The following is a 24,534-nucleotide window of genomic DNA, read 5'->3' on the forward strand; positions in this document are numbered from 1 at the left end:
TAGCTCCTCTGCTACAATGTTGCTAGATAGCCCAACCAGGCTAGAACAGAGAGGCTATCCAAACCAGCAAGGTTTCTCCGATACTCTTGCCAGTATTCCTGTAGCTCTGGCAGGAGAGGTTCATCCCAAGAACACTCTTGTTTCCATAACCCTTGGATGAATATTTTTGCTTGAATAATAACAGGCCCCACGAGGCCTAATGGGTCAAACAGTCGGGAGACGTCTGAGAGCACTATTCGTTTGGTGATTACGGCCGCGGAGTTCCAGGTTGGAATAGTGAATCGAAAGCTATCGGTACTGGGTTCCCACACAAGTCCTAGCGTTTTGATGGTTGAACTAGACGAATCTAACTCTAGGATCGACCGATCGTCCCTCAACTGCTCAGGCACATTCTGTAGGAGCTCCTTACTGTTGGAATTCCACTTGCGAAGTGAAAATCCTGCTGACTGTAAAAGCTCGACCAGCTGTTGAATCAACTTCCTTCCATCCTTCACGTCGTCTACACCTGAGAGCATATCGTCCACGTAGAAGTCCTGCTTGAGCACCTTAGCAGCATCTGGATGCGTTTCTTCTCCTTCCTCGGCTAAACTTTGCAGGCATTTTGTGGCCAGATAAGGCGCAGACGCGGTACCGAACGTAACTGTCGTCAATTCGAAAGTACGGATTGGTTCTTCGATAGAATCTCTCCACAAGATCCGTTGTAGCGGTTGATCCGTTGTCTGAACTCGAACCATTCGGTACATCTTGGCAATGTCGGCTACTATTGCAAATCGGTGGATACGGAAGCGTAACGTGATACTGAGGAAGTCTTCCTGAACAACCGGACCGACCATCAAGCCGTCGTTCAAAGAAATGCCCGTAGATGTTCGACAAGAGCCATCGAAAACTACTCGGAGTTTCGTGGTGGTACTGTCCGGCTTTAGAACAGCATGGTGCGGTAAATAAAATGTCTTCCCTGCGGCGGTATCATCGATGACCTCTTTCATGTGGCCGAGAGTTTGGTATTCGTGGATAAACTGGGAATACAGCGTCTTCAGGTCTGGGTTAGCTGCAAATCGTCGTTCGAGTCCCATGAACCGTTTGAGAGCAGTTGCCCTTGAATCCCCCAATTTGCTGATGACGTATTCCTTCTTTGGCAGTGCCACAACAAATCTGCCATTCTCGTCTCTTACTGTAGTCTCCTTGAAAAACAGTTCGCAGGTGGTTTCTTCGACGGAGTTGGTGCTGGTGGTTCGACAGGTCTCCAATTCCCAGAATCTGGTGAGCTGCTCTTCGATTTCCGCCGTCGAGCACACGTGAACCAGTGAACATGGCTCGCTATTTGTACTATTGGGAACTCTTCCCGAGACTATCCACCCAAACACCGTATTCTGCAGAGTCGGTCCTGATGGTGTAGCCTTCTGTCGTTCATCTTTCAGCAAGTCCATGTAATATTCAGCTCCGATAATCAAATCGACCGGACCAGGCTCGTGAAAACTGGGATCGGCTATCAACGTCGAATCCGGAAGATCCCACTCGGCCGGATTGCAACTCGTCGTCGGAAGTAACACAGTCAGCTTTGGCAGCACATGGAACTGCATCTCTTCAGTGAATGGCGAAATGATCCCAGACCTAGGACCGACCTCTGCACTAACTAATTTGGTGGAAACCGATCGAGCTGATCCAATCCCTTGAACCGACAAATACGTAGGAGTCTCACGGAACTGTAGCTTGCTCGCAAAACTGGCAGTCATTAGACAGTGCTGGGAACACGAGTCTAGCAGAGCTCGTGCCAGCGTCCCTCTACCAAAACGATCTTTGGTTGTAACGATAGCGGTAGACAGAAGTATGTTGTGTGTAGGTGTGATGGGGAGTGCGACATAATTTTGACTTTTGGTGGGCGTGTTGGTGGCTGGAGGTGTGTTGTTTGTGCGCTGCGAGCTGGCAGTGGTGGTGTGTGTGTGTTGGTTCGAATTGTGTTGCTTAGCCTTTGGCGGTCGCGATTGCTCGTCTTGTGTCGCAGGTTTCGGTTTCGAGTGTGGAACGGAGGATCTGGATAGTCCATGCAGCATGGAATGGTGCTTCTGTTGACAATGACGGCAGACCCCTCTTTCGCAGGAATTTGCGTAATGTCCTGGACGCAGACAGTTTCGACACAGTCTGTGTTTAGCGACAGACTCGACACGATCTGGAACGTTCATCCGTTGAAATGCAGAACACTGGAAAGCAGGATGCCACGATTCACTGCAGAATGCGCATTTGTTTGACGTTTTCACCACTGTGTGACAGACAGCTGGTTTCGAGGAACGATGATCGACGAAGTTGGATTTAGCAGGAGCCACTGACTGGAGTACATCACAATGATTGCGCAAGAAGCCGAGCATAGCAGTATACGTGGGTACATCTTTTGAATTGTGATGAGTTTCCTACTGCCGCAGCGTGGCGGAATCGAGTTTAGAACACAACATGTATGCGAGAATGGTGCTCCACTCGGAGGTGTTTTGCCCAATCTTGTCCAGCATCTGAAGGTTTTTCTCAAACTCGCTAATGAGATTGTTGAGTTTTTCATAGCTCTCTCTCTCTCTTGAGCCCTTCTGTAGCGAAAAGTGCGTCTAGATGAGCCTTCACAATCAACTTCTTGTTTTCATAACGATTCGCTAACATTTCCCATGCAACGTTGTAGTTTACGGCTAACAAGCCCACAGAACTAATCTCCTGCAATGCGTCTCCTGATAACGATGATCTCAAGTAGGTGAAACGGTCCATGTCGGTCAACTGAGGATTGTTGTGAATGAGGCTTTGAAAGGTGTCGCGAAAAGTTACCCACTCGAAGATCTTACCACTGAACGACGGTAGACGGATTTCAGGTAGCTTCACTTTTGAAAATGTCGGCGTTGGGTGCACACCGAAAACATCATCTCCTGCAATTGATGAATGGGGACCTCTTTGTGATGGTGGCGTTGGTGGGGGTAGGAAATGTGGTAGCAAAGTCACAAGCGCCGCCTTCAGTGCGTAGAATCGATCACGAAATTCCTGCATAATACGATCGTTTTCATCGTCCATATGTTCCAACGCCTCCTGCTTCAAGTCTGGGTCAGATTTAGCATGTTTCTGGACCTCAACATCTTCCAGCAGCAACTCAAGCTTACTCCGAACCACAAGAAAATCCTTAAAATCTTCCTCAAGTCCATGCAGCCGAAGGTTCACTTGCCCGCTATCAGTCTCCTGGTCGTATTTCTGGAGAAAATGTTGCACGCTGTCGAAAGCCTTCACTATCTGGTGTTCCCGCTTACGAAGAGATCTAAGTTCTGCCATTTTGAATCACTGCACTTGGCCTGTACTCACCACACCGTTCACAAAATTCAAACCGTTTAATTGAAACAGCCACTGCACTCTTTAAAAATAAATTGACTGATCGACTCGACGTTCCACACTACTAATTCGCGAAACAGAAAATTGACAGAAAAGCCAAACCGCAACAGAAGGAAACCAGACGGGAGGAAGCAACAGGCGAAAAATCCAGCGGAACTTTCGAGACCAACTTTTATCAGGGACACACTTGCCAAAAACAAAATGCTCGCATAATCTTAATTATTTATTTTCCATCCAACACAACATAACATGCGCCACATGCAAATGCGCCACCACACAAATATCATGCGCTATACTCCCTTTAATTCCGCTCGGAATCCCCGTCCGGGATAAATCTGCCGTTGCACGATGACCACCTATTTGTTGTCGCCGCTGATTAGCTGCTGGAGAAACACGCGCTCCGATCCGCGATGGCGCCGAAGTCTTTTCACGATGGCATCAACTGGCGTCGAAAATGGTGATGCTCTTCTTCGCGCACTATCACCAGCCGCTAACAAATATCACTTGGCGGTCTTCGCATAGGGGTCAATGCCCGCTTGTAAAGTTCACTGACCGCACTTCAATCACGGAGATTGTCCACCGTTTTTAAACTGTCTTTTAGAAAGTGTCCGAGAACCACTTCACTGGATCGAAATCCGGCTCGAAGGACCAATGTTCGCGCGCGCAAGTCTGGATTCTTCGGACACTTCTAAACACTTTCAATTTATCTAACGAAAAAAGCACTTTATTACGCGAACTAAAAAACTATATTATCGGCGAACGAAAGACGTGTTGATCACGCGACGATTTATTTGATCTGATTTGATCTTCTATGTACATGGTACAGCTGACCGGCTATCGTGAGAAGTACGAAGCAAAAGGCCTATTCGCACCTCTTCGAATTACTATCTGCTCTCGTGAAGCGAGACAGGCCAAGAATAACCGTGGTTAGGAATGAGATCGCACTGATCGCAGATTGTGGATCGTATTGGGGGTGTTCAAGATTCCCTGAGATTTTAATTCCTTTCTCGCTCGATCACCATGTATTTTGCATTTCATTCAGGTAAGTATGGAACGGAAATTCATTCATCTCGTATAAATTATTATAATTATTATAATTCAGGAAAATACCATTTTAGAATTGCCCGAGCTACCCCAAATGTCTGGACTATCTTATTTACCTAGACCGAAATAAGTCAACCGAAGAATACAGAGTAAAATATACTAAGAAATATATCGTAAAAAATTAACCATTCTTCTACGCAGATGCAGGAGCGGGGGGGACGGGGATGACAAAACGAATTAGAAGGTGGGAGAGCTGTGTTTGGTGTTACCAACGATGATCGCTGTGCATTCGCTGGGCAATGATGGAATAAACTTCGAATGATACCGAGCCCATGTGACGGCAGCAACTACACGATGTTCCTGATCGATAAGGCTTACACCATGAATACACGTTACTCTAACTCTAATCCCAGCCGATTTGAAATAGGTTCTACCGACTCCCATCCGATTCTTCATGGCCTGCATTGGACCGACTGGAAATCAAGAAACGTGGTCATCATCTGTTATCCACGCATTCAAGATGGCCATCGAGAAGTTTGAATGTTTCTCCATCTCACTTCATGGTCGAAGCGTCAACGACTTAGTGCCGGTCATTCTGTGAAGAATTACTGCCGAAAGTGCTGTTGCCTCAGTTGTTCCTGTATGCTAACGTCAACAACAACTTTTTGCAGTACGGCTACGCGCTCTTGAAGGAAAAGTCTCTACCCTTATCGGCGGCCAGCTCGGTGGAGAAATAGCTTTTGCGGCACTATGAAACGTTTGATAATTTCTTCCATGCGCTGGATGTTGAAACGGAGGAACCTCTCGTGGAACCAAATTATTCCGGTTCATGTGATACGTATCAGGAAGACGACCAACCCCGATCGACCGGTGGTTGCCGGCGAAACCAATCAACAAGACCATTTTCGTAGGTATAGCCACCTATGCAGACAACAATGGCATCGTCTACCTGCAACTTCCAAGAGATAAGTTATACTCGAACGGGGAACCGTGTATGGCTAAGTCACATTGACGACCAGTTCTATCAGGCGGTGATCCGTAGGGCGATCAGTCCTTGCTGGTACAAGGTTCAATTGGTTGACTATGGCAATATCTAAGAGTGTGACGTGCAGCATCTGCGAAAGAATGTTATTAGCGGCCGCATTTCGATACTGGTCAATAAGTAGGGGAGACTGAGGAGACTTGATCCGCGGGGAGACTTGATCCCATCATTGTAACTCAAAGGCGGATCAGAATACATTAATCGAATATACAAGAAAGTTGCGCAGCTTTATCTAAACATAAGTTTCTTTAACACAAAAAAATAAATTGGACATGTGTTACCGAATTTTTGCCGATTCAAAGAAAAAAAATCTCAGAAGAACTGATGAGGATTTATTTTCTAAATTTTCAAACTTTTATACAATTGATAAAGTCACCCACTACATACTATACTTTTGCATACAGAATTACAGGAAAATGTCAATTATATGAATACGTTATGATTGAGCTGATTTTTTTTATTCAACTATACTTGTACTAAAGTTTGCTGAAATAGATGCTATGGGTTCACTTGATCCCTTCAAATTCGTGGAGATTTGATCCCCTTCGCCATGCTTCATACACACCACTGAAAATAACCAAATTCACACCAGACCAATTGAAGTCATTGTTGCCATAAAATAACAAAAAAATGCTGTCAAAAATGAACGCTTCATCGTACAGAAACTTAACTGTAATTGTTTACTACAGTATACGTAGTAACTAGAAAAACTCTAGAAAGAGAACTGCGGAGACTCCATTTTGGATCGATTGGATTCGCGTTTAGCTGTCAAAAAACGAATCCAATCGAACATTGCCTATCCTTATAACATTGGACGTGTTGCCATACAATGCCGGGGCATACGTTGCCAAAAATGCTGTTTTTCTCTCCGCAGTTCTTTTACTAGAGTTTTTCTAGTAGTAACCATGCTTCCCACATTTGACGTTCCTCAACCATAATAACGAGAGCTTTCAAATAATTGCACAGAGATTTGAGGAATTCGTAAAAAAATCTTGTGAGAGATGCGTAATATGTAGTAACAAAAATAGTAATATGTAATTACAACAATTTAATCAATACCACAATACATTTATAATATTGAATGCGGTTAGGTACCTATTTTTGTCCTATTAGGGAGGGTACCACATTATTTCATTATTAATTTTATTATTTCAGCTTCTTTGCTTTGTAATTAGGAGCCATTTTTTATTTCGATTATAGAGGTTTTAGCCTTAAGGTCATTCGCCTCTTATTAAGAGCCAATATAATAACAAAATTGTCTTGAGAATGGTGAAAATCTTCTGTTTGAGCGCAGCAAAAACTCTAATCGAGTACCCCAATTATCGCAACACCACTTGAGCCAATGCGTTGAGCAAAGATGGCAGACGCTGCTCTAACCAAAGGCTTCAGATAGGTAGGATGATAATAGAAAAGGGTAAAAATAGGCTTATTACCCTACATGCTCTTTTAAACACGTTTTCAAAAAATAATCAAGTGTCCCCAAATTAGGGATCGAGTCTCCACTAATCAAAGAATTTTCCAGTTTTTTGTTGTTTTCCAAAAATGCTCATAGCTCATGGCCAGTATAATATTTCCATGTAATTTTTTTATGATTATCAGTCAACCCTAGAAACAATATAAAACTACAAAAATTACATAGTTTTTGTATCATTCCACGGAGTAGGATTGAAAAGTAAAAAAGGGGATCAAGTCTCCTCAGTCTCCCCTATCGGCTGACCGACGTTGCGGCGATAGATACGGACTTGGTTTGGAAAACGGACGTTCTAAATACGATGCATTCGTTGATCGTTGGCAAACAGTGTCAGGTTCAGGTAGATACAGACACTTCTGGGGTAGTGCCATGCTACCTGAAGGTGACCAGAGTGGTTTCGATTGATGTATCTGAGTACCTGCTAGAGCAACAGTAGGTCGAAAAGAAACACGCCGTGTTTGTTGATCAACTATACGACCCGTACATGAATCTTTTTGGCAACAAAAAGCGGGTCTCCTCACCAAAAGGAGGACGGTTGCGTATCGGTGCCAATTTGTACTGGATCCTGAAAGTGACAGTGAAAGTGTCCATTCTATTCGTTTTAGTAGACAAGAACTGGACGATCAGTTCGACCATGTAGCCGACGAGCAAACTCTTCGGCAGACCATGACGAAGATTCCGGAGACAACGCTACCGGAATTGATTTGAATAAGATGCAGTACTTTTACAGCTTTGGTGATGTTAAGCAGGAACTCGACTCGAACACGAAATACGGTGAAGTAGTTGACACGGAAGTTGGTGCTGGTTGTCTCAAAACGAATGCGTCCTGAAATGTTTCGTTTAATCCGAACGAATTCGATACTTCCACTCCAGCTGTTGAATCCTCGATGGCGAAAATGTTGAAATGACAGTTTCTAATGTCAGGGAAAGGTTATTTAGAAAAAGTAATTTTCGGGTATACCATAGGAAACTCCACAAATATCTATTAAATTCGACAGATGGATACATAGTCTCTTCAGAAAAGTTATTGCTTATGATATTATTTACAACTTTGCTGAATACTTTTATTTTATTTTCATAAATGACTAAACAAAAATTTGCTTCTCAGCTTTAGGGGGAATAATCATCAAACTAATAATTTTTTTAAAATGGGAAACATTTTATAAATAAGCTTTGCTGAAGACACTATAGCTGAGAAATCGTTTTTTCATGGCCAAAACAATTTCGATCAAGTTTTTGCCACTTTGGAAACACTGTGCAGCGTGATTTAAAATTGCCAAAAGCTTTCCCTTCAATATAAAACACTTTCCCGAGAAGTTGAAAACGTTAGCATTTTGATTCTTTTGCATTTCTATTTGTTTGCTGGATCGCTCTCACTCTCAAAATCATTTGGCTAAATCATTTTAATAACGAGTTTCTTTCAATAACAATGTATAACTCCATCAATTCCGATTTAGCATCGTTTCTATCGTGCCTGATTTTCTCAACTTCATGATACTGATAAAAAAATTTAATCAAGCCGTGGTCACATGCGGTGATATTGAGATTTTTTGCTCGTGCATTATCACTTTATAAAAAATCGCTGTTTTTATGGTTGTGATCATAACTCAGCATGATTATCACTGATGATTTTCGATGTTTGGTTATTTTTCCAGCACTCCAGCTGTTGAATCTTAGTTTGGATAAATGAGAAAGGCACAAACGAGCGACCGAAAATAAGAGTCTTAAGAATAGAACACACTTCGTAAAACCCGCTTCTGTAGCCCCTCGACTTGCTCAGTGGGTGTTGGGAGGGGAAATATGCTCTATGCTGTGGGTCACAGTACCGCTTCACTTGTACTCACCAGGTCACTCATTCGGCAGCGGGAACAGGTGGAAACGGGTTTATCGATTAACGTTCGCACCCGAGGGGAAGGAAAGCCAATTCACCGATCCTAAAATAAAAGATAAATTCTCAAAAGCGGCTATGAACCACTAGTTTCCAGGCCATCATCCAGTGATGAGGCTTGAAACTCCTTTACGAGTACGGAAATACACGAAGCGGACAAACGAGTGTATAAGTGTTAAATTGGGCTCTCTGTTTTTCAAAGAGACTACCAAATCACCGATTTCATTAATATTACAAATTTATTCTTCATGCACGGCTTCTAAATTATGTTTGACGTCACTGAGGTACTTGCGGTTTACGGTTCTGACAACTACATTGTCGGTGGCTGCGACGGGTACCCGGAGCGATTGCTGCAGCAGCTGGCTGGAGATGGTGGTGGTTGGTAGTGGTGGCTGTTTCTGACGGTTATAATGGCTAGCGATGGTTTCTTTCCGTTCTGCAATATTCGGAAGTCCGGCGAGTGACTCCTAATAGATTTTATCTTGTTCGGTTTAGGCGTGGCTGAGCAGCTTCCAGACAATGCTGACTCACACCCGTACAACATGGCGACGGATGATGCCCAGATGATAATGGCGACCTGGGGAAGAAATTTTCCGGAATGTGTTTCGGCCCAAACATAAAAGGTCCGCTGGGGGACCTTCCAAACGAATTAGTACCAGTGATGTCATAATTTTAATTTTATTTTTTTTTCTTACCAAAAACTGTCTTTTTTCCCTTTCTACTTCTACTTGAACTATTCTAATCTTCAATCTTCCCCTATCACTTGAACCTACAACGAAACACACATTTAACCATCACACACTCTGTGTTCTAATGACACTAATGTACTATATTTTAACGAGAGCACGACGCGCACTTCTATCTCGCTGTATGGTTGAGAACGGAAAGAGGTCGAACAAATAATTTACTGAGCTAAAGCTATATACTACGATACGATCAAATACGATCGGGTATTTGACATGACCGATGGCCTGAAGGCTGTCATTGGCAACACTTCTACTGGCTGCAACGTTAATTGATGGATTGTTGCTCGACATTATTCGCTCAAACCGATGCGACCGGTATCCCTAGCATGCATCCGTGAGCGTTCTTGCGTGAGTGACCCCTCCGTCCCAGACGAAACGTCAGACTTGGCGGGCTATCACTCAGGCAGCTTGATATAATACCCAGGGTAGGAATATGGATGGGTGGACATCACTGAGCAAATCACGTGTAATAATTTATTGTGGCGAAGCCGACAATAAACGGTGTAACCAACGGTTACACTTCAAATATATTGGAATATAAAACCCGGATAAAAACTTCAAGCATAAAAATCGGACTGCGACTCTTCTCTTATTTTTAACCAGTTTTCTTATTGAATCCTTGCCGAATTTTGTGGTTGAGAATTTTTTAAGCGATGCTAAAGGATAATTGTCCGATTTTTACGCATGAAGTTTGTTTCCGATGTTTATACATCTAAAATACTTAAAGCGGTTTTATAAACCATGTTCTGTCCTTGCGACTTTTATTTTTGGTCGCTAAATTTCACCACTAGTTGAATTAAAACAGGGTTTTAAATATTCTTTCAGGTGCTGCATTCAAACTAAATGATTGAAAACTTGAACAAATGAAAACATAAATCATATACAACAAATAGTAGAGCTATTACAACGAGGAACAAAGATGAAAAGTACAGCTGTATCACTTGAAATGTATACCAAAACAGAGATGTAAAACGAGTTACAATAAAAATAAATTTAAGTTTAAAAAATAAATTTAAGTTAAAAAATAGCAAGGGACTTCAACCAAGGTACTCGCTACCAAGCACTGGAAATCGTTCGTGAAATTCGCATGGATGGACATCTCAAGTGCTGTCAGTCCGAAAGATTTAGTCTACCCATGTATTTTGCATTTTATTCAGGTAAGTATGGAACGGAAATTCCTTGCGTATAAATTATTATTTATTATAATTCAGGAAAATACCATTTTAGAATTGCCCGAGCTACCCCAAATGTCTGGACTATCTTATTTACCTAGACCGAAATAAGCCAACCGAAGAATACAGAGTAAAATATACTAAGAAGTATGTCGTAAAAAATTAACCATTCTTCTACACAGATGCAGGAGGAGATTCAGAATCAAATGGACGACAAGATGGGGATGACAAAACGAATTGGAAGGTGGGAGAGCTGTGTTTGGTGTTACCAACGATGATCGCTGTGCATTCGCTGGGCAATGATGGAATAAACTTCGAATGGTACCGAGCCCATGTGACGGCAGCAACTACACGATGTTCCTAATCGATAAGGCTTACACCATGAATACACGCTACTCTAACATGTGCGCAAGCCCAGCCGATTTGAAACAGGTTCTTCCGACTCCCATCCGATTCTTCATGGCCTGCATTGGACCGACTGGAAATCAAGAAACGTGGTTATCATCTGTTATCCACGCATTCAAGGTGGCCATCGAGAAGTTTGAATGTTTCTCCATCTCACTTCATGGTCGAAGCGTGAACGATTTAGTGCCAGTCATTCTGTGAAGAATTACTGCCGAAAGTGCTGTCGCCTCAGTTGTTCCAGTATGCTAACGTCAACAACTTTTTGCGGTACGGCTACGTGCTCTTGAAGGAAAAGTCTCTACCCCTATCGGCGGTCAGCTCGGTTGAGAAAGAGCTTTTGCGGCACTATGAAACGTTTGATAATTTCTTCCATGCGCTGGATGTTGAAACGGAGGAACCTCTCGTGGAACCAAATTATTCCGGTTCATGTGATACGTATCAGGAAGACTCCAAAGACGATCGACCGGTGGTTGCCGGCGAAACCAATCAACAGGACCATTTTCGTAGGTGTAGCCACCTATGTAGACAACAATGGCATAATCTACCTGCAGTGATGTGCCAAATCGGGTTTTTATAATTTTAGGGAAAAAACCAAAAAAAAAATTCCCGGTTAAAACGGTTTTTTCGCGGGAAGATTGGGTTTTTTGCAATTTTTTGATATTTTAGTAATTGAACATTAATGTGCTGTTATCCAAACATTTTTATTTTATTTATGAGTATTATTGTCATAAAGTTTTGCATGTATATGAATTCTGAATGGTTTTCCTCGATTGAATCATTGTTATAGCGGTGATCCAACATTTATTTACAAATATTGTGGTTAAATAAGTGATAAAGCTTTTCAACACGTTTTGTGCTAAGTCGATTGCGTTTCTTACTGTGAATCCACCTAAACGTACTAAACATTTTTCTACTGTTGCTGATGTAGTTGATGCCGAAAGAATTCGGACTGCGATTTGTGAGAGTTCTGATTACTGTTCATACTAAAGACGAATGTCAAGGCTACCGCTTTCTGCATATTACTCACTTTTGCTTTTCACCGAACTAAATAGGTATTTTCAAAATTTTGTGTGAATACCTTATTTCGCTAAAAGTATAGCAACCCTTAAAATGAGTAACAAGCAGAATAAAAGTAGTTTGGGCATCACACGATTATTCTAATTTTCACTAGTCGGAGCAACAATTACTATTGTTCCCAGTATTATATGAAAGAAGTTGGAATATGGAATGGACCGAAATTAAAGTCGCAGGAGCAGAAAATGTTTCGTAAAACCCGTTATAAATATACTAGAATGTGAAAATTGGATTTGAACTTCAAGTTTCAAAATCGGACAGGAGCTTTTCGATTATAGAATAATAACCGTAAAAAGTATATCCGGTTCTTACAAAGGACTTTTCTTCATCCAACTTTTAATCTTGAATGTAACGTTGTACGGAATTTCCTGTGAGCGAAATATACTGGAGGTTCATCCTTGCCGACTTTTTCGGGTGAGATTATTCTAAGCGGTTCTCATGCTCAAGGATCTCTGTCTGATTTTTACGCTTGATGTTTATATTCGATTTTTACATGCTAAGATATCTGGAGTGGGTTCTACAAAGTATGTTTTATCCTTGCGACTTTTATTTTCGGTCTCTCAAATGTAAATGTAAAATTCTTTCTTTTTTTCTTTTCCCTCCGGAAATCGCGCTTATGGCCCACTGAACGAGCAGCCGCTGGTGTCCTAAGACGATTTCGCTAGATTTTCAGAGCAGCGTGCACTCTGTGCACTAGTGCGACTGCCGAAAGGTTAAAAAACATTAAATGATTTTGGAAAAACCCGGTTAAAACCCAAAAATAAAAACCCGGGAAGATGGAATTTTTCCCATCGGTACATCACTGTCTACCTGCAACTTCCAAGAGATAAGTTCTACTCGAACGGGGAACCGTGTATGGCTAAGTCACAATGACGACCAGTTCTATCAGGCGGTGATCCGTAAGGCGATCAGTCCTTGCTGGTACAAGGTTCAATTGGTTGACTATGGCAATATCTAAGAGTGTGACGTGCAGCATCTGCGAAAGAATGTGATTAGCGGCCGCATTTTGATACTGGTCAATAAGTATCGGCTGACAGACGTTGCGCCGATAGATACGGTTTGGAATAGATAGATGGTTTGGAAAGTGGACGTTCTGAATACGATGCTTTCGTTGATCGTTGGCAAACAGTGTCAGGTCCAGGTAGATACAGACACTGCTGGGGTAGTGTCATGCTACCTGAAGGTGACCAGAGTGGTTTCGATTGATGTATCTGAGTAGCTAGAGCAACAGTAGGTCGAAAAGAAACACGCCGTGTTTGTTGATCAACTATACGACCCATACATGAATCTTTTTGGCAACAAAAAGCGGGTCTCCTCACCAAAAGGAGGACGGTTGCGTATCGGTGCCAATTTGTACTGGACCCTGAAAGTGACAGTGATAGTGTGGACATCCATTCCATTCGTTTTAGTAGACAAGAACTGGACGATCTGTACGACCATGTAGCCGACGAGCAAACCCTTCGGCAGACCATGACGAAGATTCCGGAGACAACGCTACCGGAATCGATTTGAATAAGATGCAGTACTTTTACAGCTTTGGTGATGTTAAGCAGAAACTCGACTCGAACACGGAATACGGTGAAGTAGTTGACACGGATAAAACTAGTGACGAAGTTGGTGCTGGTTGTCTCAAAACAGATGCGTCCTGAAATGTTTCGTTTAATCTGAACGAATTCGATACTTCCACCCAAATATATCCACCACTTGAACTGACCCGTCTGACTTTGCACGAATTTCCACAATTTCAGCTGAATGAATCCTCGATGGCGAAAATGTTACGTTCGTTAACATCGAAAGTTTTCCGATATCGAGAAAAATATTCCATACCCTGCGTTGTTCCAATAAGATAGTTTCTAATGTCAGGGTCTCATCGAGGAGTATTTTCCCGTGCGTGCGGAAGTACGAATTTTCTATGTTGATTACCCCAACAAGTAGACAATCAGCGTGCGAGATATACTCAAATTTCCGGTTAGTTTACGGCGTGTTCCACTGCGAAACATTCAGGTGAAACTGCACTCAATTCGAGGTAATCTATGAATGCGTGAGTCAGACATAATGATAAAGCTAGTCGAGCTAATCGAAGGTAATCAGATAAAACGCCGAACACTATACTATTATACGCCTTTTGAGGCCGAACTGTGCACCGATTCCAAGTGTACCAATCTGATCTATCACAATGGGAGAAAATCTTTTTAGTGATCGATGATGCCAAATCATCGTCTCGAAGTCGAGAGAATTAACTATGTAATTTTCAATGAAGGGGGGGAGGGGGTGCAAAGTGTTTCAGTGTGAAAAAAACACTTTTTGCGAATGTTTTTAGAACTTTGCGTGGAAAAATTACAGCATGTTATTGAAATGATGCACTATAATCACTGAGAACTGACATACAAGTAAAGTTTTCAACTTGTGTAAAAAATTAAACTGTCGCTTTGAAATGACAACAGCATGTAGCAACTTGCCACTGGTCGGCGCTTCGATCGGCCAGCAATTGCTATACGGGACTTGTATGCAAACTTGGATACAATGGTGACTCACGCATGCAAACCTGTATGCGATGGTGATTTTAAACGTATTTTCATTTAAATGTTTACACAGGTTTTTCGGGAAATTTGTTCTAGATTATATGTCTGTTCTCTGTGCTATAATGCACAAAAGTATTGATAAATTCGCTTCACGCAAAATTCTAAAACGATTCGCAAAAAAAGTGTTTTTTTTTTCACGCTGAAACCCTTAACCTCCCCTTAAGAAACTTTCCAATGTTGTAAGGCATTTGATATTACAGTAATTTTCTACTCTCTTGAATCAAATGCGAATCAGCGAATGTATCTTAGTCCGTTATAAAATATTGAAATACTCTAGCTCTGGATGAGTTTGAAACGCAATTTATCGGAAGACACTTTGATTCAATAATATTTATCTGGTGCATCCTTCTCATTGAGGTAATAAGGAAATCTTAGTGGAAAATTGGAGAACCGAGATAAAACGAGTTTTGTCCGGCTGAAACCGAGAGGGTACTTTTCTGGTAGGTTTCTGGTAAATACCGAGCTGTACCAGTTAATTTTTGTTAATTTTGAAATGTTTGCTATGTTAATCTTCAGTCAATTGCCTTCCTGGACGCGGCAGCCGGGTTGTAATAAATGATCGTAATACTGTGAAAACGTGTCAATTTATTTTAAATAATTATATTTATATTTGTTTAAATTGCAGGTATTGCTGGACATCAAGGATTGGGAAAACGTTCAACAAGTGCCAATAAAATTGTTATAATGTACCGAGTAATGGAAGAAGTTCGAACAACCAACAAAGTTTGGACGCGTTTTGTGGATATGAGAAGCCGATGATGTCAATCGATGTCTTGAAGCATCTATCATTGATGAATAGCTTGAATAGTACTTCAAAGTCTCTCACATATTTTAATTTCGATAACTTTAGCTGGCCATCTGGTTACTGCCTAACAGGAAATCATTGTTACTAGAATTGCAGAACGAAACCTCACGTAGATGTGGATCAAATGAAGAATGTTTATGGTGCTTTATCCAATGATTTCCGATAAAATGCGTTCAAATATTAAAAGCCCGATATACAGAAAAAATACTGACGAAAAGTTCAATTACTTGCGCGAATAAATTTACACATTTCCGATCCGAATCAGTGACGGCTCAGTGTCATGCACGGATACCAATATTCTTTCATATATTTTATATGCAAGCATTCACAAGTGGGTAAACAAATATTGGTGTCCGTACACGGTATTGAAACGGATCGGATAGGTGTAAATAGTGCCTAACTCTACGAGGACAGCCTGCGGGTCTACAAGTTAAAAGAATGTAATCGCTACGTTTCTTGTGTAAAGTTTCTGGTGTATGTATATCCTATTGATCTTATTGAACTACACAAACTGCAGGGAAATTGATTCTTGTTTCTAGTGTAATCGCAAGTGCGGTAAAATATCAATTTCAAACGAAAATAATCGTTTCAAGTGAAACTTCGAGCCTTTCGCTGTAAACATACCACCACTATATCAGTTGAGTTCGGCTGCCGTCTTCGTTTGAGTCACTCAAAGTTCACTGTCAATTGAATAACAGGTTCTAGTCATTTGACGTTTTTGCCTGTTTAGTTTCTATTGAACACCAACCTCACATTAGCACGGTCTCAGCTAATGGAAGTGAACCATTCCAATGAACCACTCACAAATGAATATGAAGAAACACTCACTGACATAAAAATAACTCCGACCAAGATAATAAATAATATAGGGTAAAGGCTATGATAAGACGAGGCAACTCAAGACGGTTACAGCTACGAGCATTTTTTCTCTGCATGAGTAAGGTTGTATTTTTTCGATGAAGCTGATAAATCAGGAGGATATGAAAAAGAAAAGAATTAAACAAATGACGTAGTGGGCTTTTCTGCTTAACAAACATAAAACAAATGCACTCAAAAATGACAAATGTTCCGAACCTTTCTTTCTCTTCTCGTTAAAGATCCAAGATGATAGATAACGGAAATCGATGGTTAGTCATTTTAAATGAAGGCGTAGTTAGTTGAGTGGTAAGCGTGACAGCCACCCATCCCAGTTAGTCTGGGTGCACTCCCAGCCGAGGTCGCTGAGATTTTTCTGAGGTGTAAAATCTTCCTTCGGAAGGGAAGTAAAGCCGTTGCCTAGCAAAAGCAAGTATCGGACTAACGTTCCTTCTGCGATCTACGTTCGGGCCAGGCCGGCGCCGGTTTTGTTCAATAAACACTTTAGGATTACCAGGAGTTGCACATTGAAAGATGTTTCCCTAATCCCAAGCACTACTACTGATTCCCTGTGCAACTTCAGCTAGTCTAGATCGATAACGGAGTAGCAGCTACGGGTGGTCGTACAAGGTCAAGCTCAAGCTCGATGGTTAAAGTCATTTTTAAATCAGAGATGAGGGCAACATGGATACCATTTGAAAGGAGGTTAGGCCATTTTGAAATCCAAGATTGCGGCCTATAGTGACCAAGAAACTGTGAAAACAACTATCAATATGGGTATCATTTAAAATAATCATAAAATACCGTAATTTATGAATTTAGGCCATTTTGAAAACAAAGATGGCGGTTTCGGGTAACCACCACAGTAAAAACCATGATCAATATATATCTATATCGCTTTTGCAATGAGGGTCACTAGATGACGGAAACTGATGATTGAGGACATTTTGCAATCAATCAATCCAATATGGCGCCTTTTGGTTACCTCAAATCAATAAACCCACCTTCGATATGACCTATTTATAGCATTCATATCGAGCAGTACCTTTTCGAATTCTTTCTGAAAAAGAAAAGATTCTCGTAGACTATAGACTGTGCTCGTAATGTGTTCCTATATAACCAGTGTGGAAATGTTTTACCTCTTCACCATGTCATCGGAATTGTACACAGGGAACTATTGGTAGAGGTGCAAATAAATAGCTGAATTACATATTTGATTTTAGCAATGAATTTGACAGCTTCGTACAATTATGATAGCATACTGCGGCTATCATATTTCTTTTTCAAATTTTCTTAAATTCGCAGAGTTCAGACGAAAATAATGAATCTACTATTAACAGCTTATTGAAACTGGTTGCAATGAAAAATGTTATTTGGTAGTATGTTCATCTCTATAATATTTTTGTTGCAAATTTGATTCTGATGAATAGGCTTTTATGCTGGCCAAATTTGGTAGAAACATGTAGTATGTGATAAAAATGTTGGATTGATTAGTACCAGATAAATGCGAAATGTGTGTCAATAAAACGGTCATTATTATGTGTATTATAGCAACATATCTAAATATGACAAAGAAATTGGCTGCACTCAAAACGTCATATCTGCAATGAGTTACTCTCTGTTTATACTTTCTCTTTCGATTTTTACGGCGTCACTATAACACTTTTCACTTATTTTACAGTACAGATCGAAAGACGGTGGTTTTAACTAGCATATTATTGTGCCTTGCAGGATAATCGCTCGATATGCGATTATATGAAAGCTCAATTGAGATAGGCGCGTGACAGCCGCCTATATAAATGTATAGGCAGCTTTTTCCTTGAAGCTTTCGAAAAGCACACAGCTGGCAGAAAAATAAAGCTCCACTGAAATCTGCTTGCGGAGCAACTGCGGCTATATTTGATGCGCCTTTCAGACGCCCGCAATGTGAGATTTTATTATAAGCGCGACAATATGCAAAGAGCTGAGGGATAAATGTTAAAGTGACCGAATTATTAACAGAAGAGAAAGTAAACAAAGAGAGTAACTCATTGCAGATATGACGTTTTGAAAAAACGCTCAAGAGTTGTCTCTTTTTGTCTTAGGTTTACCCGGATCTCATTTGACTGGTGCTCACTCGGGAAATTGAAAGCTGGTCTATTGGCTCTCAAACGTGAAACTTTTTCGCTCGATGCGCCAACTGGATTTCATTTTTGGTACTATTCAAATGATGATGAAAGCATTTTCTTGCATTGATGGTATAGGATGGTTGTTCTATTTTAATTGTTTTAAAATAAATATCACATAGTTTCACAAAAAGCTTGATTACAGGTGATAAGAAAACACTCGTTCTTTCGTTTGACACCAAAACATTCAGTTGAACTCAATATTTTATTACGAATTATTGAGATCCGGAATTATTTTTGTATTGTTGAGGTTAGGTTGGTTGTTTTAGATATGGAAAATGTTTATCTAGAAATTGGACTTATCAGTGGATAACCTCGGCTACCAACAACTACACTCTTTAATCCAGTGATTTTTGCCCACCATCGTGTTTTCTATCGAAATTTCAATCTCTGAATTTCATTTTAGTATAAATTGAAACCGGAAGAACAAATGTGAGTGAAGTAACAAGAAATTTACCATCTGGATATTATTCAAAGGTAGGAAACATATTTTCTTCATCAATATTACTTTTCATTAGAAGAAATAACATTTAATTATAATATTGATTAAATTTAAAAAATTCAGAATTTACTTTCCAATGTGTTTTGACAGACGAAAATAAAAACATCATTGCACTTCCATGCTCTCTGGCGGTCGACATCTAGCGTTAGATCACGAATTCATTTGAGAGGATCAAACGAAGGAGGTTGAATATGAATTGCGACTCATTTGAAAGCAGCGGTGAGTGAAGTGCCATGAACCCAGCTTCAGATTAACAACAACTGATGCGTTAAATGAATGTGAATGCTACTGAAGACGACTGATTGACTGCGTTCATTCAGTTTCGATTGAATGAAATGAAATTTTACTGCACTGAATCGCATTGTTGCAATACCTAAACATGTAATGCATGTAGCGACAAACGTAGACTTCTTTACCAAGACTCTATACACGGCAGGGCGTTTGAAACATATTAAAGACACTGCCATTAGCACCTCATTCAACGGAATACTCAGTCAGCATCAGCATCATACTCGTAGTGTAACGAACAATATAATAGTTGTAGAAAAAGAAAGAATATAATAGAAGGACTGGCCGATTTTTTTAAACGGGTTACTGTGAGGTGTCTAAATAACACGACCGCAACTCATACGCGTAATGTAACATTAGATGGTTTCTTTCGGTACGCTTTAACGTAGTAGATAATGGATTTGTATAGTTGCTGAAAACAGGTAATAATGAAGCATGTGAGTTTCAAAATAAAATGTTTTTAGATTAGGTATTCAAATTACAAAGAAAATTGTATAACTAAATACTAATTTAAATTTTAAAATAATAAAGTATTGTCAAATCAAAATCTTCCAGCAAATTTGCATTCAATTTTTTGATGACATGCATACTCAAAGATAAAGCAAGTAGTTAGTTTCTCTTACTAATCTGTTCATGAACATATTTGCCCACACATGGACAAAATGTATATGTATCATGAAACTAACTCTTTAGTGCTAAGTTGGTCGGTGTTAAGTCAGACCGAACTAAGTTTCTTCAGCTACATTCGACTTTTGCCAGATATGTAATATGTAGCAAGAAGCAAGAATTATAGCAAAAATTAATTTTCAATCATAACTTAAAGGATGCTGCGATTCAAACTTTAAGCTCGTTTTTCTCGAAATCAATACATTGTCACTTAGTCCGGTATGACTTAACGCCGCAATACTAGCAGGAATTAAACGCCAACATATTATGATGTATATATTTTCGATAAGGGATCGATGGATTTATCAGGTTGTCTTCGTTGCTTTCTTTATTATTTACTTCTGCAAATAAAAGGAATGCTGAAATTTCGAATCTCTCAAAAACATCAAATGCCCTATTTTGCATTACATTGCCATTGAAATCGAATATGTTAGGTATTCTTAATAACACTAAAATCAAATAGCGGGAGTTTACGGAGTTTACAAACCAAATACTTTCGAAAAATCAATCGGTCGTAATGCTTATTAAAAGTTTAGAATAAAAGGGTGAGGCATGACCAAATTTTGTCTATTGTTACTGAATCGATATTTTAATTTCCTGATAACAGGAAAATAAAGAATCAACAAAAAAGGCATGGCAAAAATTTCTTTCTGCTTTAATATAAAGTTGGCAGAAACCCTTGCGATATCTGTACATTTTTTTCTGCCAAGTTGGCAGGGAAAGGCGGGCCCTTATTTGTTTTTCTTGTAGATTGTGTGAAGTTAGCAGGTAAAGGCCATAACTTCACACAATCTACCACGGAAAACATTACTATACCCCGCCTTTTTCTGCTAACTTTACACAATCTAGCAAGGAAAACAACAGTATGGCCCATACTGTTGTTTTCCTTGCTAGATTGTGTAAAGTTAGCAGAAAAAGGCGGGGTATACTAATGTTTTCCTTGTTAGATTGTGTGAAGTTAATAGGAAAAGGCGGGGCATATATTACTTTTTCCTGCTAGAAAATGTGAAGAAAACGGGGAAAAGCGTGGCTTTGTAGTGTAATTTTTGACATGTAGATGGCGCTGCGATCGTTTTGCCTGCTGACCTTATTCCCCGCTGTGATGATTGCAGTATTTTTTGGTGGTTAGTTTCACCCAAGTCTCCTGTAACTGTCCAAGGCTTGAGATGCCAGATTTGCAGACAAGTCTGCAAATTCGCAGACTTTTAATTTAAGCTGCAGATTTTTTCGATGACGCAGATATTATTTTTAGTTCGGTTGCAGATATTTGCAGATTTTTTAGTTTGGTTGCAGATATTTACAGATTTTTGAATATGCTTTTGGCTACACTAGCTTTCCTGACATTTTTTGTTCTTCCCAGACCTTAAAATTATTATTGCAGACATTTGAAAAAAGTACCTGGCATCTCTGGTCCAAGCCCAAGTCTATGACTATTCCAAACCACAGTTCATTAGGCAATCCATTAGACGTTTGTTTGACAATTCAGCGGTGGGTTCTGTCAACAAGTCTACTCCTGCGAACAGAAAAACTCGTTCGACAAGCATCTTTCGTTAGTCCGATTCGTTTGATGTTGGACCGAATCAACAATATTGTCGGACGTCGCACCCCTCGGAGTAACGTCAGAAGAAGTAAACAAGAAATAATCAGCTGATCAGAAACGTCTCATGGATTGCCTAATAAAGAACAGTTGCGCAAAGACTGAAGCAAATCTACCAGCCGCCTGGCAACCCTATACCATCATATGGAGTTTGACAGCGACCTACATATATGGGGCGTTATAGCTATAAAGCCCCAAACAAAGAAATATGTTCAGCACTATACACGATATTCAAGCATTCCACACGACGTTTTGCATCTTGTAGTATGATTCAACACCATATTATTCAGAAAAACAACATTTAGTAACAAACAACAACTTTTAATTCATTCGATTCAAAATTATTGTTTTGATTCTCATAGCAGTGATGCTGGCTGTACAGAGACGTCATCCTTGACAGGGGGCTGAAATCTACCTATTGAACACTCAAAACGTCTACCTATCGGACACGAAGAATAACAATGCTCGAATGCGTGGGGAGTATCGTTATTATGTGATTATAATTATGAGAAAAAATTCAATGATGTGATATTAACATTATTTAAAACCAGGAATACTTCGCTTAATGACAATTATTAAAAAATATATGTTCACTGATATTCAAATTTGGCACTATTTCAAACACCGGAACAGCTCTGGGTAATGTTAATAATCTTCCACCGACAGTGGAAATATGAAGGTATTTCTCATAGTTAAAGTGCAGCTAAAATTTTGACAAATTTGTGTATGCATTCCACTTATACATATGTACTTATTCAAATTTATCTTACGCTGCAAATTCGATTGTTTTTTGTCACATCCCAATCAGACGACAAGCGGCAAAAATCAATGCATTTCGTTCTTAGTTGCGGATCAGTTGAGAACCGGAAAAAGCTTAAATTCTTTATACGATGTTATTTATCGTACTGATTTTTACAAAATAAAACTAAACACTTAATTTTAAATTTTTAAATGCGCTAAGTTAACTTCTAACTGAAGCGTTCGGGTGAAGTCATTTGAAATTTAACTAAAAATAAAAGGTGGCCAAAATTTAAAAAAGACCAATGATTGGTCCAATGTTGCCAATCCTCTTTACGCAACTCTACTATTAAAAACTCTGTTCCAAACTAGAAAAACTCTAGTAAGAGAACTGCGGAGAGAAAAACAGTATTTTTGGCAACGTATGCCACTGCATTGTATGGCAACACGTCCAATGTTATAACCCACTGAGACGTCCAAAAATTTGTTTCAAGATCGTTCAACACAGGTCCAACGATGGACGTTCGTTGAACGGTTATTTGGACGTTGTCCAAATTGGTCCAACGAATGTCCGTCATTGGACGATTTTGAAACCAACCGTTCTTAGAGGGAAGGATAGGCAATAGGTTTGTTCCAGTACACGGAAGTCACTCCCCACTGAGACGTCCAAAAAATTGTTTCAAAATCGTTCAACACGGGTCCAACGATGGACGTTTGTTGAACGGTTATTTGGACGTTGTCCAAATTGGCCCAACGAACGTCCTTCATTGGACAATTTTGAAACCAACCGTTCTTAGAGGGTCCCTAAGAGAAGAGACGACAACAGGCTTGTTGCTCTTCTTAATTTTATCTACCAGGCCCTGTCGTAATTCCAAAGACAACAAGCATCCATCGTTGCCAGATTTCATTTGCATGATTTTCACAATTGCTGTACCTCAAATATCGACCCTCAGTCAAGAATTCACAATACTAGCTGCATTTAAAAATTGAATTTTAAGTTTATTTGTGTCTCTCTTAACAATACACGTAGTTATATCGTCATTCAGGGTATTCATTCAATTTGCATGAAATGTTCATGTATATGAAATGTAGCCAAAATAAACTCAGCAGCACTGTATATCATCCCGTTTGAAAATATTATGAACGCTCTTGACTATCAAAACGACCAATCAGAAGCCGGTTCAATATTGAGGTTAGGACTGGATCAAATTGGCTACGCGATTGTCTTCTCTTCTCTTACGGAATTACGACAGGGCCTGGTAGATAAAATTAAGAAGAGCAAGAAGCCTGTTGTCGTTTCTTCTCTTAGTTTTAAACCTAAACATAACAGAGGAAGTGTGTTATACTTCTTCAAAAATAATATTAGTAGCTTTGTAATCGTGCTATGTAATGTTTAAATGAATAGTGTCAATTCCCAGGTGTCTACCGTAGAAATTACCCGTGGTGAACATTCAAAATTCCTTTCATACATAATTGTTTACATTACCTCTTAGTACATTACAATTACAATTGTTATATATAATATCTATAGATTGTACTCCGCGTACAAATAATAGTATTCTGCATTTGATCGATTGCTGGTGATATTACGAAATGTCTGGAAACAATATTCATCTAGTTGGAAATTTGGGTGATACGCAGATGGCAAATCCTCTTCACATACAACGATTTGAAGCGGCTCTGGATATGGCGCCATTTCTGAGTTATGCCAAAAAAATGCTATCTAAGCCTCTTACTAGTAGCGACGACGGCGATACGAGTGAAGACTCTGATTCCGTTTCGTCTAAGGGAAACGTCCGGAACTACAGAAAGCTTGCATATTGCGTCAGAGCATCTAGACAAGGTAAAGTGCTTAAGCAGAAGTCATTCAGTAAGCTAAAATTAAGATTTCCTTTGTAGATCGCAATGAGGATAAACGATTTCTTTACAACTTGACTTCTGTTGGTCCGGAAAGAATTTGGTTGCAAAACTTGCTACTATCAGATACAGAATCGGATAGTGAGATTTCAGATGAAGGCGAATACATTAGAGATATGCTGAAGAACCATTTGAGAGAACGCAAATATCGTAGAAAATATCACAGCAACCCAACTGTGAGTTTACCCTGTTTTCAAAGATATCCAAAATGCACATTGCTTCTTTC

The 24,534-nt window shown here is 40.0% G+C and overlaps 3 protein-coding genes and 1 pseudogene across 7 annotated transcripts in view; 2 read left to right on the top strand and 2 right to left on the bottom strand.

Moving 5' to 3' along the window:
• Positions 1-11: 11 nt before the first annotated feature.
• On the bottom strand, positions 12-2,363 carry LOC131687560 (uncharacterized). The gene has a single exon (XM_058971651.1). It carries the CDS (start codon positions 2,361-2,363, stop codon positions 12-14), a length of 2,352 nt encoding a protein of 783 aa, XP_058827634.1.
• A 181-nt stretch (positions 2,364-2,544) lies between these two features.
• LOC131687561 (uncharacterized) lies at positions 2,545-3,294 on the bottom strand. Its single transcript, XM_058971652.1, has one exon. It carries the CDS (start codon positions 3,292-3,294, stop codon positions 2,545-2,547), a length of 750 nt encoding a protein of 249 aa, XP_058827635.1.
• Positions 3,295-10,633: 7,339 nt separating this feature from the next.
• Positions 10,634-14,389, top strand: LOC131687563 (uncharacterized; annotated as a pseudogene).
• A 9,251-nt stretch (positions 14,390-23,640) lies between these two features.
• Positions 23,641-24,534, top strand: part of LOC131692272 (chromatin-remodeling ATPase INO80) — a 1,041,557-nt gene continuing 1,040,663 nt past the window's right edge. For 2 of the 5 annotated variants that reach the window (XR_009305948.1, XM_058979229.1), the window contains exons 1-2: positions 23,642-24,234; positions 24,291-24,484. Coding sequence is in view for 4 of the 5 variants with exons in the window: in XM_058979229.1 (XP_058835212.1) it covers positions 23,985-24,234; positions 24,291-24,484 (444 nt within the window). In the remaining variant the exon portion in view is untranslated. Of the gene's footprint in view, positions 24,235-24,290; positions 24,485-24,534 lie in introns of all 5 variants that reach the window. The other 3 variants (XM_058979227.1, XM_058979226.1, XM_058979230.1) reach the window with 3 other exon arrangements.

This window comes from Topomyia yanbarensis, chromosome 3, assembly GCF_030247195.1.
Source record: "Topomyia yanbarensis strain Yona2022 chromosome 3, ASM3024719v1, whole genome shotgun sequence".
NCBI classification, from domain to species: domain Eukaryota; kingdom Metazoa; phylum Arthropoda; class Insecta; order Diptera; family Culicidae; genus Topomyia; species Topomyia yanbarensis.

What these genes read in the sequence shown, in the direction of transcription:
- LOC131687560 (XM_058971651.1), bottom strand. Translation starts at nt 2,363, where the DNA reads ATGCTCGGCTTCTTGCGCAATCATTGTGATGTACTCCAGTCAGTGGCT.
- LOC131687561 (XM_058971652.1), bottom strand. Translation starts at nt 3,294, where the DNA reads ATGGCAGAACTTAGATCTCTTCGTAAGCGGGAACACCAGATAGTGAAG.